Source organism: Chelonoidis abingdonii, chromosome 1, assembly GCF_003597395.2.
Source record: "Chelonoidis abingdonii isolate Lonesome George chromosome 1, CheloAbing_2.0, whole genome shotgun sequence".
Lineage (NCBI taxonomy): Eukaryota > Metazoa > Chordata > Testudines > Testudinidae > Chelonoidis > Chelonoidis abingdonii.
This window is the reverse complement of record NC_133769.1, coordinates 205186529-205212039: the sequence shown is the minus strand read 5'-3', so window position 1 is coordinate 205212039 and position 25511 is coordinate 205186529. Positions and strand designations below refer to the sequence as shown.

The 25511-nt window shown below is 43.3% G+C and overlaps 1 protein-coding gene across 10 annotated transcripts in view; it reads right to left on the bottom strand.

Moving 5' to 3' along the window:
- Positions 1 to 25511, bottom strand: part of TTC3 (tetratricopeptide repeat domain 3) — a 163539-nt gene that overhangs the window by 66207 nt on the left and 71821 nt on the right. For all 10 annotated transcript variants that reach the window (XM_032797194.2, XM_032797165.2, XM_032797185.2 and 7 more), the window contains 6 exons: positions 20063 to 20123; positions 16999 to 17065; positions 13340 to 13477; positions 4920 to 5000; positions 3959 to 4071; positions 3572 to 3698 (listed from right to left, as the gene is read on the bottom strand). In XM_032797194.2, the coding sequence (XP_032653085.1) occupies positions 3572 to 3698; positions 3959 to 4071; positions 4920 to 5000; positions 13340 to 13477; positions 16999 to 17065; positions 20063 to 20123 (587 nt within the window). The remainder of the gene's footprint in view (positions 1 to 3571; positions 3699 to 3958; positions 4072 to 4919; positions 5001 to 13339; positions 13478 to 16998; positions 17066 to 20062; positions 20124 to 25511) is intronic.

Below are 25511 nucleotides of genomic sequence, written 5' to 3'. Positions count from 1 at the left end.
GCATCTAGGAAAATCTGAGCCCTATTATTATTACTAGCACTTGTCCTCCAGTCTATATCTGGGAAGTTAAAGTCTCCCATGATCACACAATTCCCATTAGTATTTATTTAATTAAAAACATTGAAAAGGTCTCTATCTATAGCCAAATCAGATCCTGGCAGTCTACAGCACACCCCAAGCACTATCTCAGGGGAGGCTCTAGTAGCTTTCTTCCCCTATGTGATTTTTGTCCAGACAGACTCTATCTTATCCATTCCACCTCTTCTTATTTCTTTAAAGTCTACCTCATTATTGATATACAATGCTACTCCACCACCTTTGCCTTTATTTCTGTCCTTTCCTAAACAGCACATACCCTTCAATACCTGTACTCCAGTCATGACAACTATTTCACCATGTTTCTGTTATTCCTATAATATCTGGTTTCACTTCCTGCACCAGCAGCAAAGAGTCCTGTGGCACCTTATAGTCTAACAGACGTATTGGAGCATGAGCTTTCGTGGGCGAATACCCACTTCGTCAGATGTTGCAGCCTGGCATAGTCTCCCTTGATATGTTCCACTGAGAATCTACCTGTATCATTCATTCCCACATGAAGGACAATCACGGATTCTTTCCCATTCCCATTAGGATCCTCTTCAGCCTCAGGTCCACAGCCCGTATCTTAGCACCAGGCAGATAGCACACCCTTCTGTTCTCTGGATCAGCTCTAGTTACAAGCCTGTCTGTTCTTCTCAGTAAGGAGTCTCCAATCCCGTAGACCTGTCTTTTCCTGGTGACAGTGCAATTTTCTGGTCTATCCCCTGTTCCCTCTGGCTGCAAGTCCTCTCGATTCCTATTCACCCTTGCAATCCTCTGCAACCCATCCCGTATCCTCCTGGGGTTCATGTTTGGTGTCATCTCCATTGACTCTTCCCCTTTCCTTATAGGGCTAGCTGCTCTTCTCTTCTTCCTTCCCTCTCACCTTCAGCAACCAGCTGCTGTGCCCCTTCTTCGTTTTCCAACTCCGCAAGCCTGTTCCTGAGCTCTATTGCTCCTTCACTAGCCCATCTTTTCCTCTGCCTGGTTCACTTAGTCACACGCTTCCACCGTCCACTTTCCTCACCCAGCAGTCTCCTATCGGAGTTCTTTGGTCCTGCTTCCATCTGCAAGTCTGAGCTTTTCCCTTCAGCCTCATCATGTCTTTGCTTCATCATCTGCTCGAACCCCCTTCTAAACTCGACCAGAGTTTCCACCTGTATCTCCAATCCTCTGATCTTTTCTTCCATCAGCTCTATCAGGCGGCACTTCACGCAGACAAAATTCTTTTCAGGTACCCCCTCCAAAATCATGTACATGGCGCAGCTTCCACGTCCAGTCAGCTTCATTGTGTCTTCCATTGCTCGGGTCACTACAACTGCTGCCTCTATATGTGTCATAGGTTTCCCACCTAAATCCTGTAAATCTGTGAAACACAAACCAACCCAAAACACCACCACTCACAGCAAAACAACCCCCCAACAAGCACCAAGACACTGCTAGAACACTGCACACTCCCTTCAGTAGCCTGTGTGTTACTCTGCCTGCCTCTCTTAGTCTTCCCCCAAAGTCCCCCTGTAAACTCCCACTCAAACTCCCCTGTTTACAGCTCTGTTTGCTGGCTCCTGTGCTGCTGCAGCTGTCTATGCAGCTGCATGACTGGCTGGCTACCTTTATAGGACCCCTAGTCAGAGAAGCTGCAAAATATTTCAAAAGTTCTTCATACTTCTACAGGTGTCAGTCAGGAATGCATATCCTTGCTGCATACAGTACTCCTGGAGTAACTCTGCGCCATTGCGCAATTGTAGAATTAATGTTGTCCCCCCTCGTAAAAAAAAAAAATCTCCCCCCCCCCAGTTGATTCTGAGGGGGATGCAAAAGGAAGCCTTGAGAGGGGTCATGTTACAATTACACCTTTTCCTCACCAGGGACCAATGGCTCATGGGCTGGAGCAACCAACCGCAGAGAGGAGGCACAGGCTGCCTTCCTCACAATGCCCTGCTCGAAAGGCCAGGTGAGGAGACCTGGAAGGGGGGCGGAGGGGGTGGACAGAGCAGGGCATATGGGGTTGCTGGGGGGGGCCACACAGACTGAAGTTCAGAAGGGCTAATGGCGGCAGTAGACTGCAGTAAGGGCACAGGAACTAGTGGGATGACAACATTGAGTCAGGGCTGAACGGGAGTAGGGGTGCAAAACCACATAAGGATGAGGGAGGGGAGAGTGCAGGGCCACATGGGGACATGTGCAGATATGCCTGGCTGAATAGGAAGTGGGAGTGCAGGGGCACACGGGGACAGGGGCAGATGTGCCTGACTGAATGGAAAAGGCTAGAGGTCAGCCAGGATCTGCACTGAGGCGGCTCCCCAACTCCCTAAAATCCCCCCTCCCCCCACAAAGCCCATGTTCCATACTTCTCCCACCCACACCCAACATCTCTCCAGGTTCACTTCCAGGCTCCTCCCCAGCAATTACTTCCCTCTCCCTCAGCCCCTCTGTTACGCTTTACACTCCCAAGACTTTGCACTTCTGAGGGGTGCGGGAAAAACATTTCTGTACTGTAGTTTATATGAATTATTATTCAGAGTTCTGTATTAATATGCTTAGTAAGGAATCTATCTGTCAAAAAACATTTCCTGAATCTTTTTTGTTATCTGTATTGTTACAAACATACTTGCTGACAGGTATTTTGAAATAAATTACCAAAATAATTAAAACTGGCATGATTATAATGTGTTGTTTGACAAATATGCAGAATTTTAAAATATTGTGCATAGAATTTTTCATTTTTTGGCACAGAATTCCCTCAGGAGAATACAGAATGTAACTATTTACATGTTAATAGTTCTATCTCAACTTAAGGATAGTGTTTGTGAATGAACAAATAACTTTGTTTCTATTATTTCAATGGGAAAGACAATCTTAAAGCTAACGGTTGAGATTTTCAATGTTGACCAAGAAACACAACCACTCTACTCCCACTAAAATTACTAGGAATTGTGTTGCTAAACCCCTAGCAAATGATGGCTTTAAAAACTGACAAAGTAACTATTACTTAATTTCTGTTTCTCAGTGCTTCCATTCTTTATTAATTATGACTTCTTTACTGATAGTGTCCAATGTATTACATAAATTTCTCTGCATTAAATTTCTAAGTGCTAAGAAACTAACTGATCGACTAACACTTGGACAACACTGGCAGTGTAGTTTCACAATATGCTACCAAAAAAGGTACTAAATCTCAAGGCCCTACCTAGATACCAAGTTTTAGGAACCGAGTACATTCAGAAGGGAGCCCAGCCCATTCAAGCAGTGCTGACTTGTTACTAAGAGAACAGATCTCACTTCTTTACAAAATGGGGCTTGAGGTGAGGATATTTTAATTGGCAAGAAATACAATCGGGGTGAAGATTCTGAGGACCCTTACTTCTCCCTTCTTGTGATTGGTGATATTATAAAAATCCAAGATTCATTAGCTGAGTGAAATTGTATTAAATCAGCATCTTCCTATTCATTTAGAAATTCTCTGATTTATGGGAATGATATTTTTATTTACCTGTAATTTCTCAGTCCGAGTCTCTTCAATGACAACAGATGTTGTGGGCCAAGTTAATATTCCAGGTACAATTTTACGATTAATCATTGTCTGTGATTTCACGAACTGATGTATAGCATCTGAAAATCTAAATTTTAAACACATACAAGACAGTGAGGTCACAACTTCTACAGCTATTTCATGCAACTGCCTTACATGGAATGTAATGCTTTGTGCAACTGAAAGCCATCAGAAATTAAAGACTGTACGATGTGCAAGGTAGTGGAGAAAGGGTTAACTATTAAAGACAAGGATATTTGTTAAAAATATCTTCATTTATAGAGTAAATTTAAGTTCATTTGTCTCTGCACCAAGCTTAATAAAAATGAAGTTTTACATTATACAAACCTGTTTTGTCTAAGGTATACTTTTCCAATTCCATAATGTGCCAAGCAATTAAATCTCTCCTTGTGATACTGCTCAATTATTTTGTTAAACTGGTCTTCAGCCTTTGCTAAATCCTTCAAAATAAGTTTAAGATTATCACAAATTAATGAGATAGTTAAGAAACAAAAACAAATAAAGCAAATAGCTTATGGATAGCGGTTCGACACAAAAAAATGCAAGAACGCTGAAGGTGTGTGACTCTGCACTCTCTTTTTCTTTATGATTTACATACACAAAAAACAGTTTGTTGATCTAGACTAAATCACACATGCATGGTCTGGAAATTAAGCTTCCCTCTCACATGGTCCATTCATTTGATTACTTTAGGAAGGCAAGTGTACAATGTTATCATTAGTCTTCTCTCCAGAATAAAATATACATTAAATAACCCAAAGTCTCAAGAGACTAGAAGGCTACAAGACCTCTATTTTAAAAGTACTCCAAAATACTGGGGGGGGGGAAGAGAGAGAGAAAAGAGACAACTAAACTAGGCAGAACCTTAATCCTTATCTGCTATTGGGCATTCATGGACCAAAAATATTTAAAATGCTTCTAAAAAGTGACTTGTTACGGTAGCTGGTTTACTCAAGTTACTCACTCTTTAAATGCTATTAAAAAAAAAAAAAAAAAGAAGAGAAGGGGGAAAAAATGATGTGCAGGACCGATTTCCCTTTCATTAGTAGACCTGGAGTCCCATTTGAAAACTTACAGGTAATTTTCTTACTTAGTACTTTAATTTCTAGAAGTCCAAATACAAACTTATCTAGACAGTAAACAACATTACTTTCTAACAGCCGAAACCGCCCTTCCTGGAATTTACCCGGTCATTTCTGTCTGCTCATAAAAGGTGCTGGTGGATAACCTAATGTCAACTAGAATTTTAAGATACCGAAGAATCAATTGTAATAGCTTAAAGTCTTACCTCAGGCTGTCCTATTCCAAGGAGAGCAGTGGCATGTCCATACGTGACTACCACATAGTCAATAACAGCAAGATTCAGCTGCTGCAAATAGTCAAAGAAATCACATTAACAGTACGTGTGAAAAGATTAAAGTTAGTAACCAAAACACTCTGCCTTGAAGTAGACAATGTTCTCCACAGTAGGCACAGGAAAAACCACAATTCCCACAATCTTCAGGCAACAACAGATCAGTGTTACAATTCACAGGATCCTCATCTGACCTTTTGCGATGGCTTAAAAGGGTCGTCCTGTTCTTTTGCCATCCTCAAACATAGCATGGTGACGTGTTCTGGAACTGCTGCTTTTCGTAAAGTTATACCTGAACTTACTATACTATGTTCACAGAGAAAATACTCAACACAGGGAGAACAAGTTCATATATTTACTATTTTAGCTAGATGGCTATACTACATTTCTTAAAAGTTTCCCTAAACGAATGGATGTTGCTAGAAACTCCACAGTTTTTCCCTTATTAATAATGCGAGACATGATTTCAGGTCGATAGCCATGCTATGTGCCTGGACAGTTAGGCTAGTGTTTCTCTTGTTGCAGAAAGAAGCCTCTGCCAATACAATAGGATCTGGGATATTTCATGTTTGTGAGGTGTCCACTTGCATATATACGTACACACTATATGATATTTACTCATAGGGGAATTCTGCATCAAAAAAATAAAAAATTCTGCACACAGTATTTTAAAATTCTGAAAGTTTTATTTGTCAAAAAAAAACGGTTATTCACCTCTCGTAACTGTTGTTCTTTGAGATTTGTTGCTCATATCCAGTTAGGTGTGCGCATGCAACGTGCACAGTCGTTGGAAAGTTTTTTCTCTAGCAGCACCCGTTGGGTCAGCTGTGGAGCTCCCTGGAGAGGCGCCCTCATGGTGCTCAACATATGACCTGTCGACGTGGTACCTCCTCTGTTCCTTCTGGCCGGTTACTCCGGCAGGGGAAGGCGGGTGGGTTTGGAATGGATAGGAGTAACACATCTTGAAGAACAAGTTATGAGAAGTGAGCAACCATTTTTAATTAGAGTGCTTACTCGTAACAATTCCAATTTGGTAACTCCCTAGCCTTACCCAGGCGGTGGGCTCAGAGTTAAGGAAATGCTGATTGTAGCACCGCTCTGCTGAAAATCGTGTCATCTCTGGCGTGCCGGAAGATGGCGCAGTGCGAGGTGAAGGTATGCACAGAGGACCAAGTTACTGCCCTACAGATTTCTTGGATCGGGACCTGGACCAAGAACACTACTGACAAGGCCTGGGCCCTCGTGGAGTGCGCCGTAAGAGCTGGGGCTAGTACTTTGTCCAGCTCATAGCACCTGAGGATGTAGGACATGATCCAGCATATTCTTTGAGATGATACCAGGAGCCCTTCATCCAGTCTGCCACCGCTATGAACAATTGGTTCGATTTTCTGAATGGCTTAGTGTGCTCAATGTAGAAAGCTAGTGATCGCCGAACATCAAAGGAGTGCAGCCTCTGCTCCCAGTTACTGGCATGAGGCTTAGGGTAAAAAAGACAGGCAGGAAAATGTCCTTACTGGTGTGGAAGTGCGACATCACCTTGGGGAGAAAGGCTAGGTGCAGCCTGAGTTGCACCTTATCCTTGTGGAAAACCGAGTACGGTGGGTCGGAGTGAGGGCCTTTAGCCCCGACACCCCCTAGCAGAAGTAATGGCGACCAAGAAAGCCACTTTCCATGACACATGCAGTAGGAAGCAAGTTGCCAGTGGTTCAGATGGGGGCCCCCATGAGCCTGGAGAGAACGAGGTTAAGGTCTCACACAGAGACAGGATGCTTGATCTGGGGATGTAGGCGGTCCAGACCTTTGAGGAAGCAACCAACCATAGAGATGGTGAAGATGGATCGACCAGACGCTCCTGGGTGGAAGGCCGAGATAGCAGCGAGGTGTACCCTTATGGAGGATGCTGCCACGCCTTGCTGTTTCAGGTCTAGGAGCTACTCCAAGATGAGGGGTACAGGCACTGGAAGGGGGGTATATGATGCTGGTCACACCAGCATGAGAATCTCTTTCACTTTGCTAGATACGTGGCTCTAGTGGAGGGCTTCCTGCTGCTGAGGAGGACCTCCCTTATTTGTTCTAGCACAGAAGTTCAATGGAGTTCAGCCATGAAGCTTCCAAGCCATGAGGTGGAGGGACCGCAGGTTGGGGTGATGGAGGTGACCGAGTGACCGTGGTCCTCAGTAAGTCGGGGAGATGAGGTAACATGACCGGTACATCCACTGACAGTTCCAGTAGCGTGTTGTACCAGCACTGTCGAGGCCATGCTGCAACTATCATAATTACCTTTGCTCCCTCCCTGCAGACGTTGAGCACAAGAGGGAATGGGGGAAAGGCGGGGTGCAGGCGACCTCTCCAGGGTAGCAGGAATGCATCCATGAATGAGCCTTGGCTGTAACCTTGGAAAGAGCAGAACATTGGACATTTCCTGTTGCATTGGGTGGCAAACAGGTAGACCTGGGGAACCCCCCGCCTTTGAAAAATGAGGTGTATGACATCCAGCTGGACGGATCACTTGTGTGTGCAGAAGGACCTGCAGAAGTGGTCCGCCAGCATGTTCTGAACTCCTGGTATAAAGGATGCTCCTAGGTGAATGGAGTGGGCTATGCAGAACACCCGCAGCCGGAGGGCCTCCTTGCATAGGGGAGAGGAATGGGCTCCACCCTGCTTGTTGATGTAAAACATGGCATGGTGTTGTCCATTAGAACTGCTATGCACTGGCCTTGTAGTTGGGCCTGAAAGGCCGGGCAGGCTAGGCGTACTGCCTTTAGCGCCTTGATGTTGATATGTAGGTAGAGCTCATCCTGCAACCACAGGCTGTGTCTGGAGGTCTCCCACATGCACCCCTATTCCAGAGCTGATGTGTCCATGACCAGGGACAAGGAAGGTTGAGGGTTTTGGAAGGGGACTCCTTTGCACACTACTCGAGAGTTGAGCCACCAGGGGAGGGACATGAGGACCTGCCCGGGCACCATGACCACTAAATTCAAGCTGTTGCGCACCGGGCAGTAGGCCAAGGCAAGCCATGCCTGCAAAGGTCTGAGCTGCAGCCTGGCATGCCAGGTCACATAAATGAAAGCAGTCATGTGGCTGAGGAGACTCAGGGTATGGCTACATTAGAATTGGGGCAGCGCTGTGGGAGCGCTACCGCGGCAGCGCTTTGAAGTGTGAGTGTAGTCAGAGCCGCAGCGCTGGGAGAGAGCTCTCTCAGCGCTGCTTGTAAACCACATCCCTTATGGGTGTAGCGTGCAGCACTGGGAGCCGTGCTCCCAGCGTTGCCGCCCTGATTACACTGACACTTCACAGCGCTGCATCTTGCAGTGCTCAAGGGGGTATTTTTTCACACCCCTGAGCACGAAAGTTGCAGCGCTGTAAAGTGCCAATGCAGCCAAACCCTCGGGCACCCCCTTGCTGTTGTGGCTGGGAATTGCTGGAGGCTTTGAATTATGTCCATGATGGCTCGGAATCAAGTCTCTGGCAGAAAGCTTGCACCTGAACTGAGTCTAAACACTGCCCCGATGAATTCTGTTCTTTGGTTGGTTCCAAAATAGACTTCCCAAAGTTGAGGAAGAGACCCAGTCACTCAAACGTGTACTTGACCAAACAGATTTGGGAGAGATATACTTGCACCTGCTGTTGACAGAGGAAAGCAGTCACCACCAACATGCACTTGGTGAACACTCAGGGGGCTGCTGAGAGGCCAAATGGTAGGACAGTGAATTAGTAATGCTTATGGTTGACCATGAAGCGTACGAAATGCCAGTGTACAGGACGAAATCGCTATATGGAAGTATGTATCCTTCATGTCGAGGGCAGCATACCAGTCTCTTGGATCCAAGGAGGGGATAATGGTGCCCAGGGAGACCATGCGGAACTTCAACTTTACCACGAATTTGTTGAGTCCGAGCAGATCTAGAATGGGTGAGAGACCCTCCTGGCCCTTGGGGATTACGAAATATTGAGAGTAGAATCCCTTGCTCCTTAGCTCCTGAGGAATCTCCTCCACCGCTCCCATGGTGAGGAGTGCCTGCAACTCCTGGATAAGGAACTGCTCGTGAAAGAGGTCCCTAAAGAGTGAGGGTAGGAGCAGAACTGGAGAATATCCTACTTCCATCATATGGAAGACCCAGCAGTCCGAAGTTATTTGGGATCAAGCACAGCAGAAGTGGGACAGACGATTCAAAAAAGACGGGAAGGATCCGTAATCAAGGCTGGTGCACTGTCCTCAGGCGCCCCTTCAAAAGGCCAGCTTGGAACTAGACAATGGATTAGTCATTCCCTGGCCCAGCCCAGAAATGGGGTTGGAAGGTTTACTTCTGCCATTCCTGCCCCTTCTCCTGTAGAAGTCCTGCGTCAGCCGAGGAAGGTAGGAGCACTGCTACTGTTGTTGGGGCTTGAAATGTTTGCGTTGGGTTGCTGAGGTGTGCACACCCAAGGATTTCATAGTAGCCCTTGAGTCTTTTAGGCTATGTAGCCAAGAGTCAGTCTGCTCCGTGAACAGGCCCACCCCATCAAAAGGCAGGTCCTGCGTCATCTGCTGAACCTCAGGCAGAGGGCCCGAGGCCTGCAACCACGAGCTATGCCTCATGGCAATACCGGAGGACAAGGTGCATGCCATCGAGTCCACAGCGTCCAGTGAGGCCTGTAAAGAGGTCCATGTCACCACCTTGCCCTACTCCACTATGACTCCCAACTCCTTCCTGGACTCTGACAGAATCAGCTCCTTGAATCTGAGAATCGAGTTCCAGAAGTTGAAGCTATACCAGCTCAGAATTGCCTGCTGATTGGCAGTGCTGAGCTGCAGTCCCCCCGTCAAGTACACCTCATGCCCAAACAAGTCCAGGCACTTGGCATCCTTGGACTTGGGTGCTGAGGTTTGCTGCTCCTGCCCCTCCTTCTCATTCAGTGCTGCAACCACCCCTAATAAGCAAGGCTGGGGATAGGTTAAGAGGTATTCGTAAGCCTTCGATGGGACGAAGTATTTCTTCTCAACGCCCTTGGCAGTGGGAGGGATGGAGCCCAGGGTCTGCCAGATGGTCTTGGCATTGGGCTGTATAGTCTTAATGAGGGGCAGAGACACCTTCAAAAGACCTTTCAGGGCCAAGATGATGACCATCGGGTCCTCTGACTCCACAACCTCCTCGGCCTGCAGACCCATGTTGCGCACCACCCTGCAAAGGAGGTCCTGGTGGGTGCAGCTGTTTATGGGGGGCAGTCCAGAGACAGAAGTGCCTGCAATGGCCTTGTCTGGGGAGGATGAGTAGGCTAATGGGGGAACAGGGTCCTCCTGTCCCTCCTGCTCGTCAGGGACTTCCCATCCTGTCTTGCTGGCTGGACCAGGATCCTGCTTAGGAACCAGAGTTGGAGTTGGGGTTTTTTTTTTGGTTCGTTTTTTTTTGGGGTGGGGGGGCACTGCACCTCCTCAGCACCCCAAAGGGTTGGGCAACTGGCAGAAGCCTCCAGCACCAGCAGTTCAGAGATGGCTGATCGGGAGCCTTTAGACTGGGCGCTTTGCGCTTGGTGGTATGCCCATGGTGTCCAAAATGGCCACTGCGCAGGTCCCTGCCACTGCGCAGACCATGGCCCTGCCCCCATCTCAGAGCGTCCATGACCTGACCAGAGCCAACCCTGCTCTCAGTATCTAGATCCTGCCTCTGAGTTTGAAGACCAGGACTATAATGGCCACGGCGATGCGGAGCAGAGCTGATCCTGCGAGCAGTGTCACACCCAAGAGTAGTGCCACTATGCCAGAGAGCGGTGCCATGACCTGGAGCTGCATGGGGTCGCTGAGAGACACCAGTGTGGGACCTGCCACGTTAAGGGGATCGATGTGTGGATTGGCATCGCGAGTGGGAGCAGTGGAGTAACCTGGAACAGTGCTGCAAGTATGAACGGTGCCACAACTGCAAGGACTCTTATTAGCAGCGCCGAGGGACGGAGCATCGCTGGTTTGCCTCGAGATGGTGCCACTCAATGCAGTACTGGAGGCTTCGTGCGAAGGGTGGGTGACCTTGTAGCTGTCATGGAGATGAGGTCCCTCGCAGCCTCAAAAGGTATCCAAGGTGAATGGCAGTTCCACCTCCTTCATGACCTGGGCCGGGGAGCCCAACAGCACCAGACTTGATGGTCCTCCTTGCAGGGCCAAAGTCTATGGTGCCGTCTCTGCAGGCTTCTGTGCTGGGTGCTCTCTTGAGGACACACCCCATTGGCCCGCTCCAGATGGGTGGACCTCTGGGAAGGAGAGCTGTTCCTCCCTTGCTTCCTGTGCTGCTTCTGCATGGGGGAGTGGGAGCAGTGCTGGCTCAATGCTGCCATTTTCAGCACCAGGAGAATCGCTGCCACAGGTCTCTGCCAGATTCCTTCCACGGTGCCACTTCCATCACTGTGGCGCTATGCAGTGATGAACTCGGTGCCGGGTCTTGCCACGCCGGTGGAAGCTGTGGTCTAAATGCCACCTCCATAAGGAGCTGCTTGAGGCATAAGTCTCGCTCCTTTTTGGTTCTGGGGCAAAACCCCTTACAAATCCTACACCAAATCGGCTTGTTGAGTCTCCCCTAGACACTTTAGACAAGCATTGTGGGGTGGCCCACTGGCATGGGTTTGCTGCAGGACTTGCAGGGCTTGAACCCCTGGGACTTGGGCATGTAAGCCCTCCCAAGGAAAAGCAATCAGGATAGAGGGTAAACGCCCTCAGCCCAATTGCTAGCTACTAACACCGACTAACTAACTAGAAAGTACAGAGAACACAAACCTAGGGAAACGTGGTAGAACTTGCTGAGCAAAACACCACAGTTTCAACGACTGTCACTGGTGGTAAGAAGGACCTGAAGAGGCGTCGGCTCAGCAGGGTTATATATTGAGCGCCATGAAGGCATCACTCCAGGAGGCTCCACAGCCGACCCGACAGGTACTGCTAGGGGAAAAACTTTCCGACGACTGTGCACGCAGCACGCGCACACCTAATTGGAATCGATATGAGCAAGCACTCAAAGAACAACACTACATAATCATGCCAGTTTCAATTATTTTGGTAATTTATTTCAAAATACTTGTCAGCAACCATGTCTGTAACAATACAGACAACAACAAAAAAGATTCCCCCAGAAGTAGAGTTAAAGAAACCTCTACGACAACCCGGTTCTTGTTTCTCTGCATCCTCCTGCCCAGAGCCCAGCCATGGGGCCAGACACCTGCACCCTTTCCTCCCAGAGCCCAACCACACACCCCCGACAGCCCAGACATCTGCACCTCCTCCCATCCAGCTGCAGGTTGCCAATCAGCCCTGACACCTGCAGTCCTCCCCGGCAACAGCCCAGCTGCAGGGTGTCCCCTCCCCCACAGTGACCCACATCCCCTCTCCACAGAGCCGAGCTGTGGGCCCACTCAGCTCAGACAGCGGCACCTCATCCTCTCCAGAGCCCAGCTGCAGAGTGACCACAGATCCAGACACTCGTACTCCTTCATACTCAAAGCCCACGGATCCAGAGGGAGAAACAGCCTGATGCTGGGGCCAGGACTTGTATTGAGTTGCCTGCATGCCACCTCCTTCGTTCATGGTATGCCACCAGCTGCAGCTACCATGAGCCATCCAGCTCCCCTTCCCCTTCAAGCAGTGACTTCTATTTGTAAGCTGGGCTCTGCTGGGTCCAGTGGCCCCTAGAGGCAGCCAGCAGCTCTGCAGCAGCAATTTTGTAGGGGGAAAAAAGGAAATTCTGCGCAGAACATTAATTCTGAGCAGATTCTGCGTTGCGCAGTGGCACATAATTCTCCCAGGAGTAGATACTAAAACTACATGAAAAATTGTATGAAATGTATGACAATGAAAATATGTAAGGTGGTTATTGGGGATGGATTAGCTGTTTAAAAAAAAAAATCACGGTATTTGCCACAAAGAGTTTACAATCTAAAGAGAGAGAATAAAGTGTAAGAAAAATAGATGCAAGTGAAGTGGCTAATATGGTAATGGATCACATCTTAAAATGTTTAGGATATGCAATTTTCTGTATATGCACACAGATGAAAATTTGTATTCCCAACACATTTTAATGTCAAGATGTTGTCCATGATCATCAAACTACTTTATATGCTGCATCTTTTTTCCCCCTATTCTCTTTTTAAATTATTAGCTATTTGAGACAGTTTGTGCTTTTTTTTTTTTTTTTTTTTTTTTTACATTTGTACAATGCCTAGCACATAGTGGAATGTGACTGGAAACAAGTAATATAATATAATATAATATAATATAATATAATATAATATAATAATGATTGCTTTGGGGGAGGAAAAGCAGTGAAATATAAAACTTACAGGTCAAGGCTCAATCATCCCTAATAAATAGGCCAGGGCACCTGCCTCCTTACCTTTAACTTTGAAGGATCCAAAATATTCAATAACTCTGAAAAGAATTGTTCAGCACTGCGATAACGTTGGTCCGTCAAAGCCGTACAGCCATCATGAACAAGCGACTTCAACATTTCTGGCAACACAGTTAAATCCACCTACAAAATTCAATCTTAACTTAATCAAATTTTGTTGACTATGTTATGAAACAAGCTACTAATTATTAAAAACGTTATCCAAGTGATGATTAAATAATATCAGAGTTCAATATTTTCTGCATTTTGGTTACCAGAGTTCCACCTTCCTGAATTTAGTTCAGTGGAAACATTCACTTTGACTTGGCTTGTGGATATTCAAAGTTTGCACAGAAGCAACTTCCGTAAACTTAAAAATATTATTTCAGACCCAACCCCCCCTCTACAACTTCACTGGCTTTCCATTCATTTAAAAATTGTCATCCATCTATGTCAATGGTCTATTGTTCCAACGTACTTCACAGACCTAGCCCTTGTTCACACTACAAAGTGATAAGAGACAGGAACTTAAGGGAACAGGAATAAGTGCTTTAAATTAAAACCATTGTTGCATGTCCACTCTAGCTCCTTGTGTCGGTAGCTATCCCACTGTACAACTTGCTGCCTGGTGCTTTGGGAAGGCTTTTGCAATATCTCATGGGGCAGGTACAGCATCACATGAGGCACGTTTCTCAGTCCCATCATTCCAGGGGCATCCTAGTAGATTGTCAACTGAAGCGTGTGGGGGGAGGGAAAGCAGAGTGGTGTGGCTGGGGCAGGCGAGACAGCAGGCTGATCACCTATGCTGAGACGGGGGAGGGGGGAACACACCCACATCAGCCCCCATCTCTGCTTAGCAGTCAGCACAGCAATTTCCCCTAATGCAGACTGCTCTGCCTGCCTGCCTATGGTTCTATGACTCCCTCTAAGTTCTCCCACAGCCTCCTCAGCTGCCAGGAGCGGCATCCTGAGCAGCTCTGCGAGCTCTCCATACTGAAGAATGTCAAACAGCACAGCAGTCATCCATCATCCCCTCTGTTCCCTGCAGCAACAGTCTGCCTGCCACTGTGGTCCCATTGCAGGGCAGAACAGGAGCATTCCACGCTAATGATTTGCTCTTTGTTCCCCAAACTGAGCAGCAGGCTGAGCTGTCAGATACTTCCCAGAGTTTTGAAAGGGAAGAGGCGCATGCCTGCAGGGCAGCAGAGATCAAAACAGTGAGCAAAGCGGTCAAGCAGGCATTGTGGAATACTGGTGGAAGTCAGTTATGTTAACAAAATAAACAGCAGTGTCTACACTGACCCTTCCTTGCTTTAACTTTGCTGAAAAAAGCTTTATGCCTCTTGCTGAGGTGCTTTTATTTTGTCTGCAAAACAGCAGAGTTTCGCCGCCAGAAGTAGCTTTGTAATGTGTACATCTCCTGTATTTTGTCAGCAAAAGGCAGCTTTTACCAACAAAACTTTGTAGCATAGACAAGACCTTAGTCTCTCTAAATCTCAACTCCTTGGTCCCGTCACATGATTTCATCACCATGGTTTAAGAGCCTGCTCCTCAGCACTTTTACCATCTAAAAGCAAACTTCCTATATTTTTTCATCTTACGCTCACCCACTTCTCTAAAACAATAAAGCAATTTGAAAACATATTTTCTCTCCCTGGTCTAAATATTTTCACTTTTGGTCTTCTTTTATATTTAATGCTGAAATATCTTGGGTATTGTATTAGCTTGTTACTCCTCTAAAGTTGCTGTATAAATGAGATAAACACAGAAGTCATTAAAAGCAGCAGAGAATCCTGTGGCACCTTATAGACTAACAGACGTTTTGGATCATGAGCTTTCGTGGATGAATAGTTCATGAAGTTGTCTAATATCTTAGGCTCTGATACTATGCTATGAACCATGATGGACTGCCCTGCAGAAGTCCTCCAAGCACAAGTAGTTGCAGGATAGGGGTGTTAGTATTTCGAACAAGTAATTAAGGAAAAACGAAGGTGAATTTAACGTAATGAAGTAGCTACTATGCATAGGCATCAATTACTTGTTAAAGAAGACTGCATCAGGATTTTTACAACTCACAAACAAGGCAGTACATGTACGTATATGCATACATATCGTAATACATCATTGCTCCTGTGTCAAGCAGACCTGTTTTATAAGCTTTCACTCATTTTCTTTTAAGATATGAAATCATTTAAAAGAAAAAAAAATATGAATAAAGCTCATCGTCTCTCCAGGCAATGGAAGATATGGTTGGGGGTTGGAAAGGAATTATAAAAGTGGGAAAATATTGGACAGAAAAGGATGATTTATAAGAACCTAAGCTGCCCAATTTCCTGATAGTGTGTTATACTGAATTATACTGCTGTATTTTAAATTATGCTTGGGTATTATTTTGGTGTATTCTTAAGAGTTGTTAAGGGTGCTAGAGTGCATCAAAAGGTCCCCTTTTTCCTATTTACATAAGTCCAAATTAATACATTAAAAACATGTTATAGCAAGCTGAATACTAAAGAAAATCACTATTACACATACTATAATGATCTCCTAAGTCATACCTAAAATTAGTTTTCAGTACATAAAATTGTTTTATTTTCAGCTTCTTTAAAGTAGAAATTAAAGTTATGATTGTAACGTTTGAAGTAATTTTCTAAATATTCATGTTTCACCCACACATTAAACATTTTAATGAAGTGAAAACAAAAGCCAAATCTAACTAGTCCTGTTGGTATCACTGAAGTGAGATTTCAAAGTAATGATCTGATCAAATCCATGTTAACATCTTCTCAGCACAGAATGAGAACAGCCCGTGCCAAACATTGGGGCCTTACAAAACATTTTAAATTTCAACAGTTTTATCTTGATGAATTTTAGGTTAACTTTCATCCATCAAAATTCAGATTTTAGAAGTTAAGCTGCAAAAACCATAGCTGAATTCCAAAACAAAATGGTTACTAAAATTGCTGTATTTGCAAAAAAAAAAAATAAGAACATTCATCTACTCTTAGAACAGAATGGTGAGAATGCTGATGGTGAAATTTGTCATAAGTCTGAAATTGTATTTATTTTCCTGATCTTTGAGTGACTGGTTGCCAATTTATGTTGTTGTTGTTGTTATTAATTATTATTATTATGGTTCTTGTATTGAATTTTCTGTAAATTGGTGACATAAATGTCGTTCTTAGGACTCATGGCCCAAAGACAACCATGCCAACGTCCTTAAAAGTAGTTTTGTATTTCTTGAGTTTTGATATTTTTGGAGGATCATTGGATGTACAAAATATGCAATATTTTTAAAGATGTTCACCTAAGAGGTATTTTTCCACAGCTGATGCTTATTTAATTGTAAACTTTCATTAAAATGTCCTAATCTGCACTTGATTAGCAACACAATAAATTAACACTGCAGCAGAATGTCGGGGCTGATGGTGTTTAATTTGGTCCTACTGTACCACAAAGTATACAGCCCTATTCAGAAGTTTATGTTTCTCTGATAGATGTGTACTTAAATCTGGGCTGCCTCAACATGTTAATTGAATGTAATTATTTTATTTTTTAATACTTAAGTAATGTCATTGCCAAGATAACATGATTTATTCAAACAAACAGAGACATGAAAAGTTTTCTCAGCTAAGATCCTAGTGTTTTCAGTTGTTTCCTTCATTTACCTGTCGGATAGCACTACAGAGTTTATCCTGGATGCTGTTAGAATCGATCTTCAAACTCAGATGATCTCTACAATTAAAGACAGTATTAGCATTACTGCAATTTTTAAATTGGAATTTGTACATATATATTTTATATACTCCATTCTTCAGAGGGTGAAGAAATTCCTTTGCTTATGTAGCCATGTGAGGTATGCCTGCACAGCAACTGGGAGAGTGCTTCCCAGAGTAGCTAGACAGGTATGCACAAGCTCTGTTCAAGCTAACACATAAAAATAACAGTGTGACTGCAGAATCAAGGACGGGGCATCGGGCTAGCCACCTGAGCCACTCTGCTATTTTTAGTGCACTAGCTCCAGCATAGCTAATGTGCGTCTCTCTACCCATGCTGAGAAGCATCCTCCCAGCTTCTAAAGACATTTGATTATACATTCATCTCTGCCCCATGTTCAAGGGCAGCAAGCACCCAGCACATAAGAAGTGTCCTGAAGATTGTGTGCTAAGAAACTGGAGATTTCTAGGAAGCAATGTGTTTGTTGTATACAGTAGAGCAAGTGTGAGGGGACCTTGAAAATGATATGATCATTTAGCCACACCATTTAGCCATTATGCTGGTGTGGCTAAATTTTAATTCATTAATTAGTATGAGATCCATGGTATCCTAGACTGCACAATAAACACATTCATTGTTATGGCTAGGCTCCATAGACTTTTCACAGCAACAGCCACAAAGATATAAAAGTAGACTGTGATTAAGTAATGGCATCAACACATTTTCTTAACAAGAATTTTCTAATTATGCATTTATTTATAAAATTGCAAATGGCCTCTGAACAATACAAAAACTTCAAACAGTGCAGCCCCTCCATGACAGATGTAGTAATTAAAGAAATTTAGTCAACTGTCTGGACCTGTAAACTTAATCCAAGCGTAGTTCAGCTCTGAAAAGTGACTTCAAAATGGCCAGGTAGGGTTTCATACTTTGGTGACTGACTAACACCATATCAAATCTGTTTTTGGCTGTGAGAATGACAGATTATAAATTCAGCCACCAGCAGCTTGCCAATCATTTTATCATCTTAGAAACTGATAATTTATAACTATTGTGATAAAGAATGTTACAGCTGAAAAGCAAACCAAAAAAATCTGCTGTGTGTAGACAAAGTTCTCTATCAAAGGATCTTTGATTACCTATCTTTGATCACACGTCTAATTATCTGGAGAGGTAAAAACAGCAAACTGACAGCCTTAATACAAACTTAACAAAATGTTATGGCCCATGTACCATTCTTAGAAGTTTTAATAATTATTTTATGACTTTTATGATAATTATTTTTCAAGGTAATAACTACAGGCTCATCTTAATTTCAGTAATGCATTTACTATAATCAAGAAACCCCTTCAGCAGAAGTAAACAGCTATGTGGTACAAGATGGTTATACAAACAGTGATTTGGATTTGTTTGTATTCCTCCTCTCCCACATGCATACTATTTTTTGACATTTGTTTATAGACATTTCTCTGGTGATTGTAACACTAGCATCTCAGTACCTTTGAACCTATACAAATGTGTTATAATTAGCAATTCTGCTATTACTTTTCTTTTTTATCAATCTGTTTTTTGCAATAACTTCTATGCCTTGTGAATAGGGTTGCCAGGTGTCCGGTTTTCGACTGCAACACCCACTTGAAAAGGGACCCTGGATGCTGTTAAAAGTCCAGTCGACAGCGCAGCAGGGCTAAAGCACGATCCCTACCTGGCTCTGCGTGGCTTCTGGACAATGGGAGCTGCGGGGGTGGTGCCTGAGGGTGGGGACAGTGCACACTGCGCAGAGCCGCCTGGCTACGCCTCGAAGCACAGAGACATGTCACCATTTCTGGGGAGCTGCTCAAAGTAAGCACCACCCAGAACCCGCACTCCTTACTCCTTCCTGTCCCCCAACCCCCTACCCAAGCTCTGAGCCCCTTCTTGCAGCCTGCACCCTGCATCCCCTCCTACACTCCAAGCCCCTGTTCCAGCCCTGAACTCCCTCCCACACTCAAACTCCCTCCCAGGACCGGTATCCCAACCCCCTGTCCCAACTCAGAGCCCCCTCCAGCATTCTAAACCCCTCATTTCTGACTCCACCCCGAAGCCCACATCCCCCAGCCCAGAGCCCTCACTCCTCTGCACCCCAATCCCCTGCCCAGCCTACAGCCCCCTCCCACACCCTGAACCCTTCATTTCTGGCCCCAGCCTGGAGCCTACACCGCTAGCCGGAACCCTCACCCCAACCCCCTGCTCCAACCCGGTGAAAATGAGTGAGTGAAGGTGGGGGAGAGTAAGCAACAGAGGAAGGAAGGATGGAGTGAGTGGAGGGCAGGGCCTCATGGCAGAGCCTCAGGGAAGGGGGCGGGGCAACAGTGTTTAATTTTGTGCAGTTAGAACGTTGGCAACCCTACTTATGAAGTAGCAAACTCATTTAGAGCATTCACTTACATACAAATGTTAATAAATAACTGTTAGGACATGATTTTAGATACTTATTATAAGACTACTACAGAAAAACCGTTGAAGGAGAAAAGTTGAGCAAATCTAGCAGTGAGAACATTTACATAATATTTATATGGTCCTGTTTTTCTGGGTTCCTTTTGTCATTGAAGATCTAATTTTTAATCATGGCTCTTCCTTCTACAGCTTAGTTTATTCTTCTTCTTGGACCTTCAAGGAAATCATAAACTTGTGCTTATGACAACCATCTACGCTACTGAAACAACTGTGATGTCAAATTCAATATTATAGACTTGAGCACAGAATCAAAAAAAGGTGCGAACCACCATTACTGGTCAACCACTTTTAAAAAAAAAAAATATGAACAGCTTATTTATTAGCAAGGAGTGCACACAATGTTGAAGTCTCCAACATGTCAATGAGAGTTTTTATCCAATGTATGTGAATGCCTTCCTCATGTGAAAATTTGTCCTTTCAAGAATATATAAAAATAGGAACAGTGAAAGTTTCATTAATGGTCTTCCAAAGATTTTCACCATGTAAAGTTACTAAAGTGATAAAATATCTACTTCTTACCTCGTCTTTTCAGAATCACTGGTTTTGTTCTTTAGTTTTCCTTTATTTTGGTGATTCTCTCCTGTGATATAAAAATATCATTTTGAACCAATTGAAGAAAACATTCACTTAAAAGGACACCAACTCGAAAATCACATTTGTCTGCAAATTTTGTACCTCCAACAGTTACAAATATCTCAGAATAATGTAACTGAAAGAAATTCATAAAAATATCACTTCTTTCTTTATCCAATTTGTTTACTTTGGAAATTTAACATCACTTTGTGTACAATTTCTCCCTTGCTAGAAGACCCTTATAATTAAGAAAAACCCATACAATTGTTTTAAGAAACTTTTTTTTAAAAACAAACACATATTATAAAGAGGTTATATCAGCAACAAGCTAAAAATTATTTCATTTTGAAAAATTCCAGTTGACATTGTCTAATTTTTTGAAGGATTAAAATATCAATATGCGCCTTATTGTAACATATTATAATTTCAATTTGCTGTATTTAGCCACAATACTTAAAGAATACCTTGCTGAACAGACTCATACAGTTCAAATGACTGGCTTTACACTGAGAGGGAAAAGAAATTGAGAGAATAAACACTCTAGTATACTCAATCTAAATAAATCATTTTCTCTATCTATGCCGTAGGTGCTGTAATGTGCTGTAATGTTCTACGGGTGAGGAAAATTCATGACAAAGTTTCTTCCTCTCTAGTACATCATATCAGGCAACTGTAAAAGAGATCTATTTTTTTTGGCTTTAGGACTGCAGATCTTTGACTTAGACCAATATTAAGCTCTGGGGCTGTATAATGCGCAAATGCTTGAAAGATTCAGAAGAGCAATAGCCACAGAAAACGTATTGTTGAACATATCATCATTGAGCCCATGTCTTAGAAACCCAGTAATCTGTGAGGTGATATCACTGTCTCCAGTGCAGGTAAGTGACTGAAGTCAAACTCCAATAATTAATTCTAGTACTTCACATATCTTAATATTGTGATGATTACTCAATGGGTTGGTTTCTGTGGTAATTTAAAGCTATAATTTTAAAATAATTGTAAAATGTGTAATGAATATATTAGCGGTATTTTTATATTAATTTAGTACAAATGCTATAGGTAAAAGCACAACATAATGAAAATGCAACAAAATGAAGAAAAACATTTAGAAATATTTTGATTTCTATTCTGGTCTGCTGAAAATAACAAGTGAAATCGCGGACTGGGAAAGTATTTTTGCTCACTTACTTGCCTGGAGATGGAAGGAAATGAAATGTAAGATTGGATGTTTGAATGTGTGTTTATAATTAAGTCAAAATTCAATTTTTAACATTTTTATTTTTGTTTTGAATTTTTAGTAGATTTTAAATGAGAACTTTATGAGATAGTCAATTATTTTGCTGCTAAACCTTTCACCAGTCCATGATCAGTAGTTCCGATTATCTGTGTAAGCAAAATGATGTTTTGGGACTCCTAAATAGACAGTTAATAGTTGACAATGTTTAGTTATAGATTTGGTGAGTGCTGGATTTTGCCAGGGTTCTTCATCACATGCTAAGTTATGAAAATCAGGGTTTCCTCCTTAAACAAAAAAAAAAAAAAAAGGATGATTGATCACAACTGCATAAAAGGCTTAGCAAATGCGAAGATAGACTTTATTCTGACTCGCTGAAGTACGCCAGGAGGATTTTTTTAAATCACTGATTTAAATTAGGCTGAGATGCTGTAAAATTAATTTGAAAATATGTGCTCCTGCAACTTTAGATGAAAATGTATAATGAATATATTATACATTAGTGGCATCTTTTATATGAATTTAATATAAGTGCTATAGGTAAAAAAAACACATATGAAAATTAAGACCAGGATTCTACAAATACTCAAATCAGTACACCACTGTATTCACATGAATAGTCCCATGGGACTATATATGTACTTAAAAGTTAAACAAATGCATAAGTGTTTGCAACATCAGGGACTAATATTTTTATTAACAACTTCTTATTGGCATAAAATCTTTGTCACTTCAAAACAAAAATTACTCAGTGTTAACAATGAAAAGTTACTTAGGCTTTCAATATATTAATAAAATAATTATGAACTTTAGAATAAACAAACCAAAACCTTTTAAAAAATAGGAGCCTAAAGTTAAGATATCTGTGGGAGCTCTGCACAGTGCAGGTTCAAATATTTACTGAGTGTGACATTTACAAATAATAATGCACAAGAGTTTCCTCATACTTGTAGCCTTTGGGAAACCAGCAACTGAGAGCCTGTCTGAAACACAGTGTTTTACGTATATCCTGGTTTTAGCATTTTAATGTACAGATTAAATTCTCTTTTCATTATTACACTGGAGTTTTCTTTTAAGAAACTGATATTGCATGCAAACATTAAAAAAACATAACCAAAACCCCATTAAAACAGTTTTTGTACCTTTGTCCTGCTAATTGCCTAATTAGTTTGTAATGACCCATCTTCTTCTAATGTTTAAAAAGCATATATAGAAAAGAACACCACAATATTAAGTGCAACACAAACTTAAGTCCAAAAAAGGAAAAAAAACATTGCAATTGGTATGATTATATTTTATCTTCAATGCATTTCATATTTAAAATATAAAAGACACCAATTAAAAGGAAAACAACTTGCTCCGTTGTGTAATATAAGCCTCTCCTTCCACTGATCATCCAGATCAACCACTGCCTAACTGAGAGTATTAATACTTACTTATTATCTCAATTTGTTTTTAAAATACAAAACTACAAAAAAGCCTCTGCTGAAGTTTATTTAACATATCCATAGGGGAACATATTCAAATGTAATTGAAAAAGCACTTACCTCTGAAACACTTTAAAGCTTTACCAGAAGTAACACTAACTCTGACAGGGAGTGTCATTAGGAATGAACAAAAATAAACTACAGAAAGACAAACACATTCAAAAAAATACATGTAAACACCACTGAAAAGAAAAGAAGCCAAATGCAAATTAAAAAGAAATGGAGGCACAAGGGTCCTATATAAAATCTCCCACAAGCCACTGCTCTTCACTGAACAAAGAACCCGGAAAAGAATACTCAGTCCCTCTACCCACCTAAAATCTGTAACTAGACATGCACAGCATAACTCCTCCTGCCAAATCAAGGCCAAGCTAAATACTTTCTCCAAAATCAGTATTAACACAAAGAATATCTTGTACTACAGACACTTACAAGGAAAAAACAAAACAAAACAAAACCCCTAAAAACTCTAAAGAGCACAGAATGAAAAGCTAGGCACGTTTTCTAAGAAATTCATATTAAGGAACCGCAATTCACGGCCCTGTTATCTGCTTAGCCTTAGTGTGTTCTCTTTCCCCCAAACACTCAATCCTTCACTAGACCCCATTATTTCTTCTGCAACATCTCTAAAATGGGTTAACTTTTTCTCTCAACAGCACCCAGGTTCATGCCTTGGGCCTCTCTTGCCTCAGCTATTACAAAAACCTCCTTAGCCTTCTTAATACTCAGATTTTGCCCCTCCAGACTATCCAAATACAGCTGTCAATATTTTCCTCCTGACCATGATTTTGCCCCTTCATAGATCTCTTTACTGCCTTATAAGATCTTTCTGCATTAAGTCCTTGCAGTACTTCACAATTCTATGCCAGCTAACATCTCTTCCCTATAATCCTACTACATCACATCTCTTCACTACTCCCAAACTTGTCCAGACTTGTCCCTTTCTACCTTTTCCGGCTTCAAGGACAGTGTTATATTGAGGTAGAGGTGTACTTGGCCAATAAAGCCTGGTAGTTAGCCACCCGAAACTGCAGAGAGGCAGATGAGTACACTTTCCTGCTGAACATGGATAAGTATTTTCCATCCTGCTCAGATGGAGTGGACCTAGATTGGTATTGACGGCCCCTAGAATTAACTGAGTCCACTATAATAGAGTTCGGAGGCAGGTAAGAAAACAGGAACTCTGTGCCCTTTGCCAGTATAGTACTTTTTGCCCACCCACTTACACACTGGCAGGGCGGAAGCTGGGGTCCGCCATACGATTCTGGCAGGGTATGGAAGCACCTCATTCACAGGGAGAGCACTCTGGCAGAGGTGGAAGTATGTAGAATATCTACCTGTTTGTGGTAGTGTTCAGTCACCTCATGTAGTTGAATTTGTAGGGCTTCTGCAACCCCCTGGACCAATCCTGAAATGACTTGAAGTCATCTACCTTGGATAGTGGAGGAGGCATCACTGCCTCATCAGGCAAGGAGAACAATATACAGGGTTGAAGAGTGCCCTCTCCTTCTGCCTGAAAGCTCGACTTCCTCCACCAGTTGTATGGGAGGTTCTGTGGTCCTTGATGCTACTGGTGAAGGAGGGTATCACACTGGGAGCCCTAGAGGTTTTCTGTCTCTGGGCTGGTCCCAGTATGGCCACTGGGCGTAGCTGGCTGGCAGCTGATACCAAGGATGCCCATACCATGGAGACTGAGGGGCTAGCAGGCGGTATACCTGTTGCACATGCTGGAGTTGAGACCCACATGGCGGGTATGAGGAGCGTTGGGAAACCAGGTCCTCTGCTCACTCTTCGATCCCTCTGAGTAGAAGGGCGGTGCACAGCACAGAGAGGCCATCAATTCCAATGCCCTGGGGGAGCTCGGGACCAGGGCTATGGTGCTGAGTATAGGTAAATCCAGTACATCAGATATGGAGAAGCCAGATGCGCACCAGAATTCTGTCGGTGAAAAGAGCATTGGTGCCAGTAGCTGTCGCTGCTGATTGGCTTGTACTGACCGAGACAGCAATGTGGGCCTGACCAAATGGTCCACCCATGCCACGTGCACCAGTGTTGGTGCCGTTGACATGATGATGTGGCCTGCCGCAGGGTGGATTTTTTATGGTTTTCACACCCTCTCGATAATGGAGCTTCCTTGCAGATGCCTGTTGGGTCTTTGGGCTGACCGATTTGCTCTGTCAGCTCAGTACCTTCTGAGCCCTGAGTAGCTGGTCTATTCAGCTTTAGTGCTGATAGTACAAATGATATGGATGGAGCTGGGGAACATTTCCAGCTCAATCTGGGTTCTCTGCGGGAACTCAGACCTTTTCTTAAAGGTCTTGAGTGAATGGCTTTTCTCCTTGGAATCACCTGCCTTTGACATAAAAGGTTGCAGTCAGTTGAAGGGCCGACTCCATGAGCAGGAATTTAAGCTTTAATTCTCAGTCCTTCTTGGACTTGGGTTTTAGCTGCTGGCATAAACCACACCTTTGTGGTTCGTGCTGTTCACCCAAGCAGCGAATGCACTTCAACTGTCCCTCTGTTTCCGGGATGGACTCCATCAGGTCAGACTCTTCTTGAAGCCTGGAGAGCCAGGCGTAACCTTGTCCAGGAGGTCCCAGGATTCATGGGAAGCAAACTCTTTCTTCTTTTCTTTTTCTTCTCTTTTTCCTTGTCTTTTTTTTTTTTTTTGGCA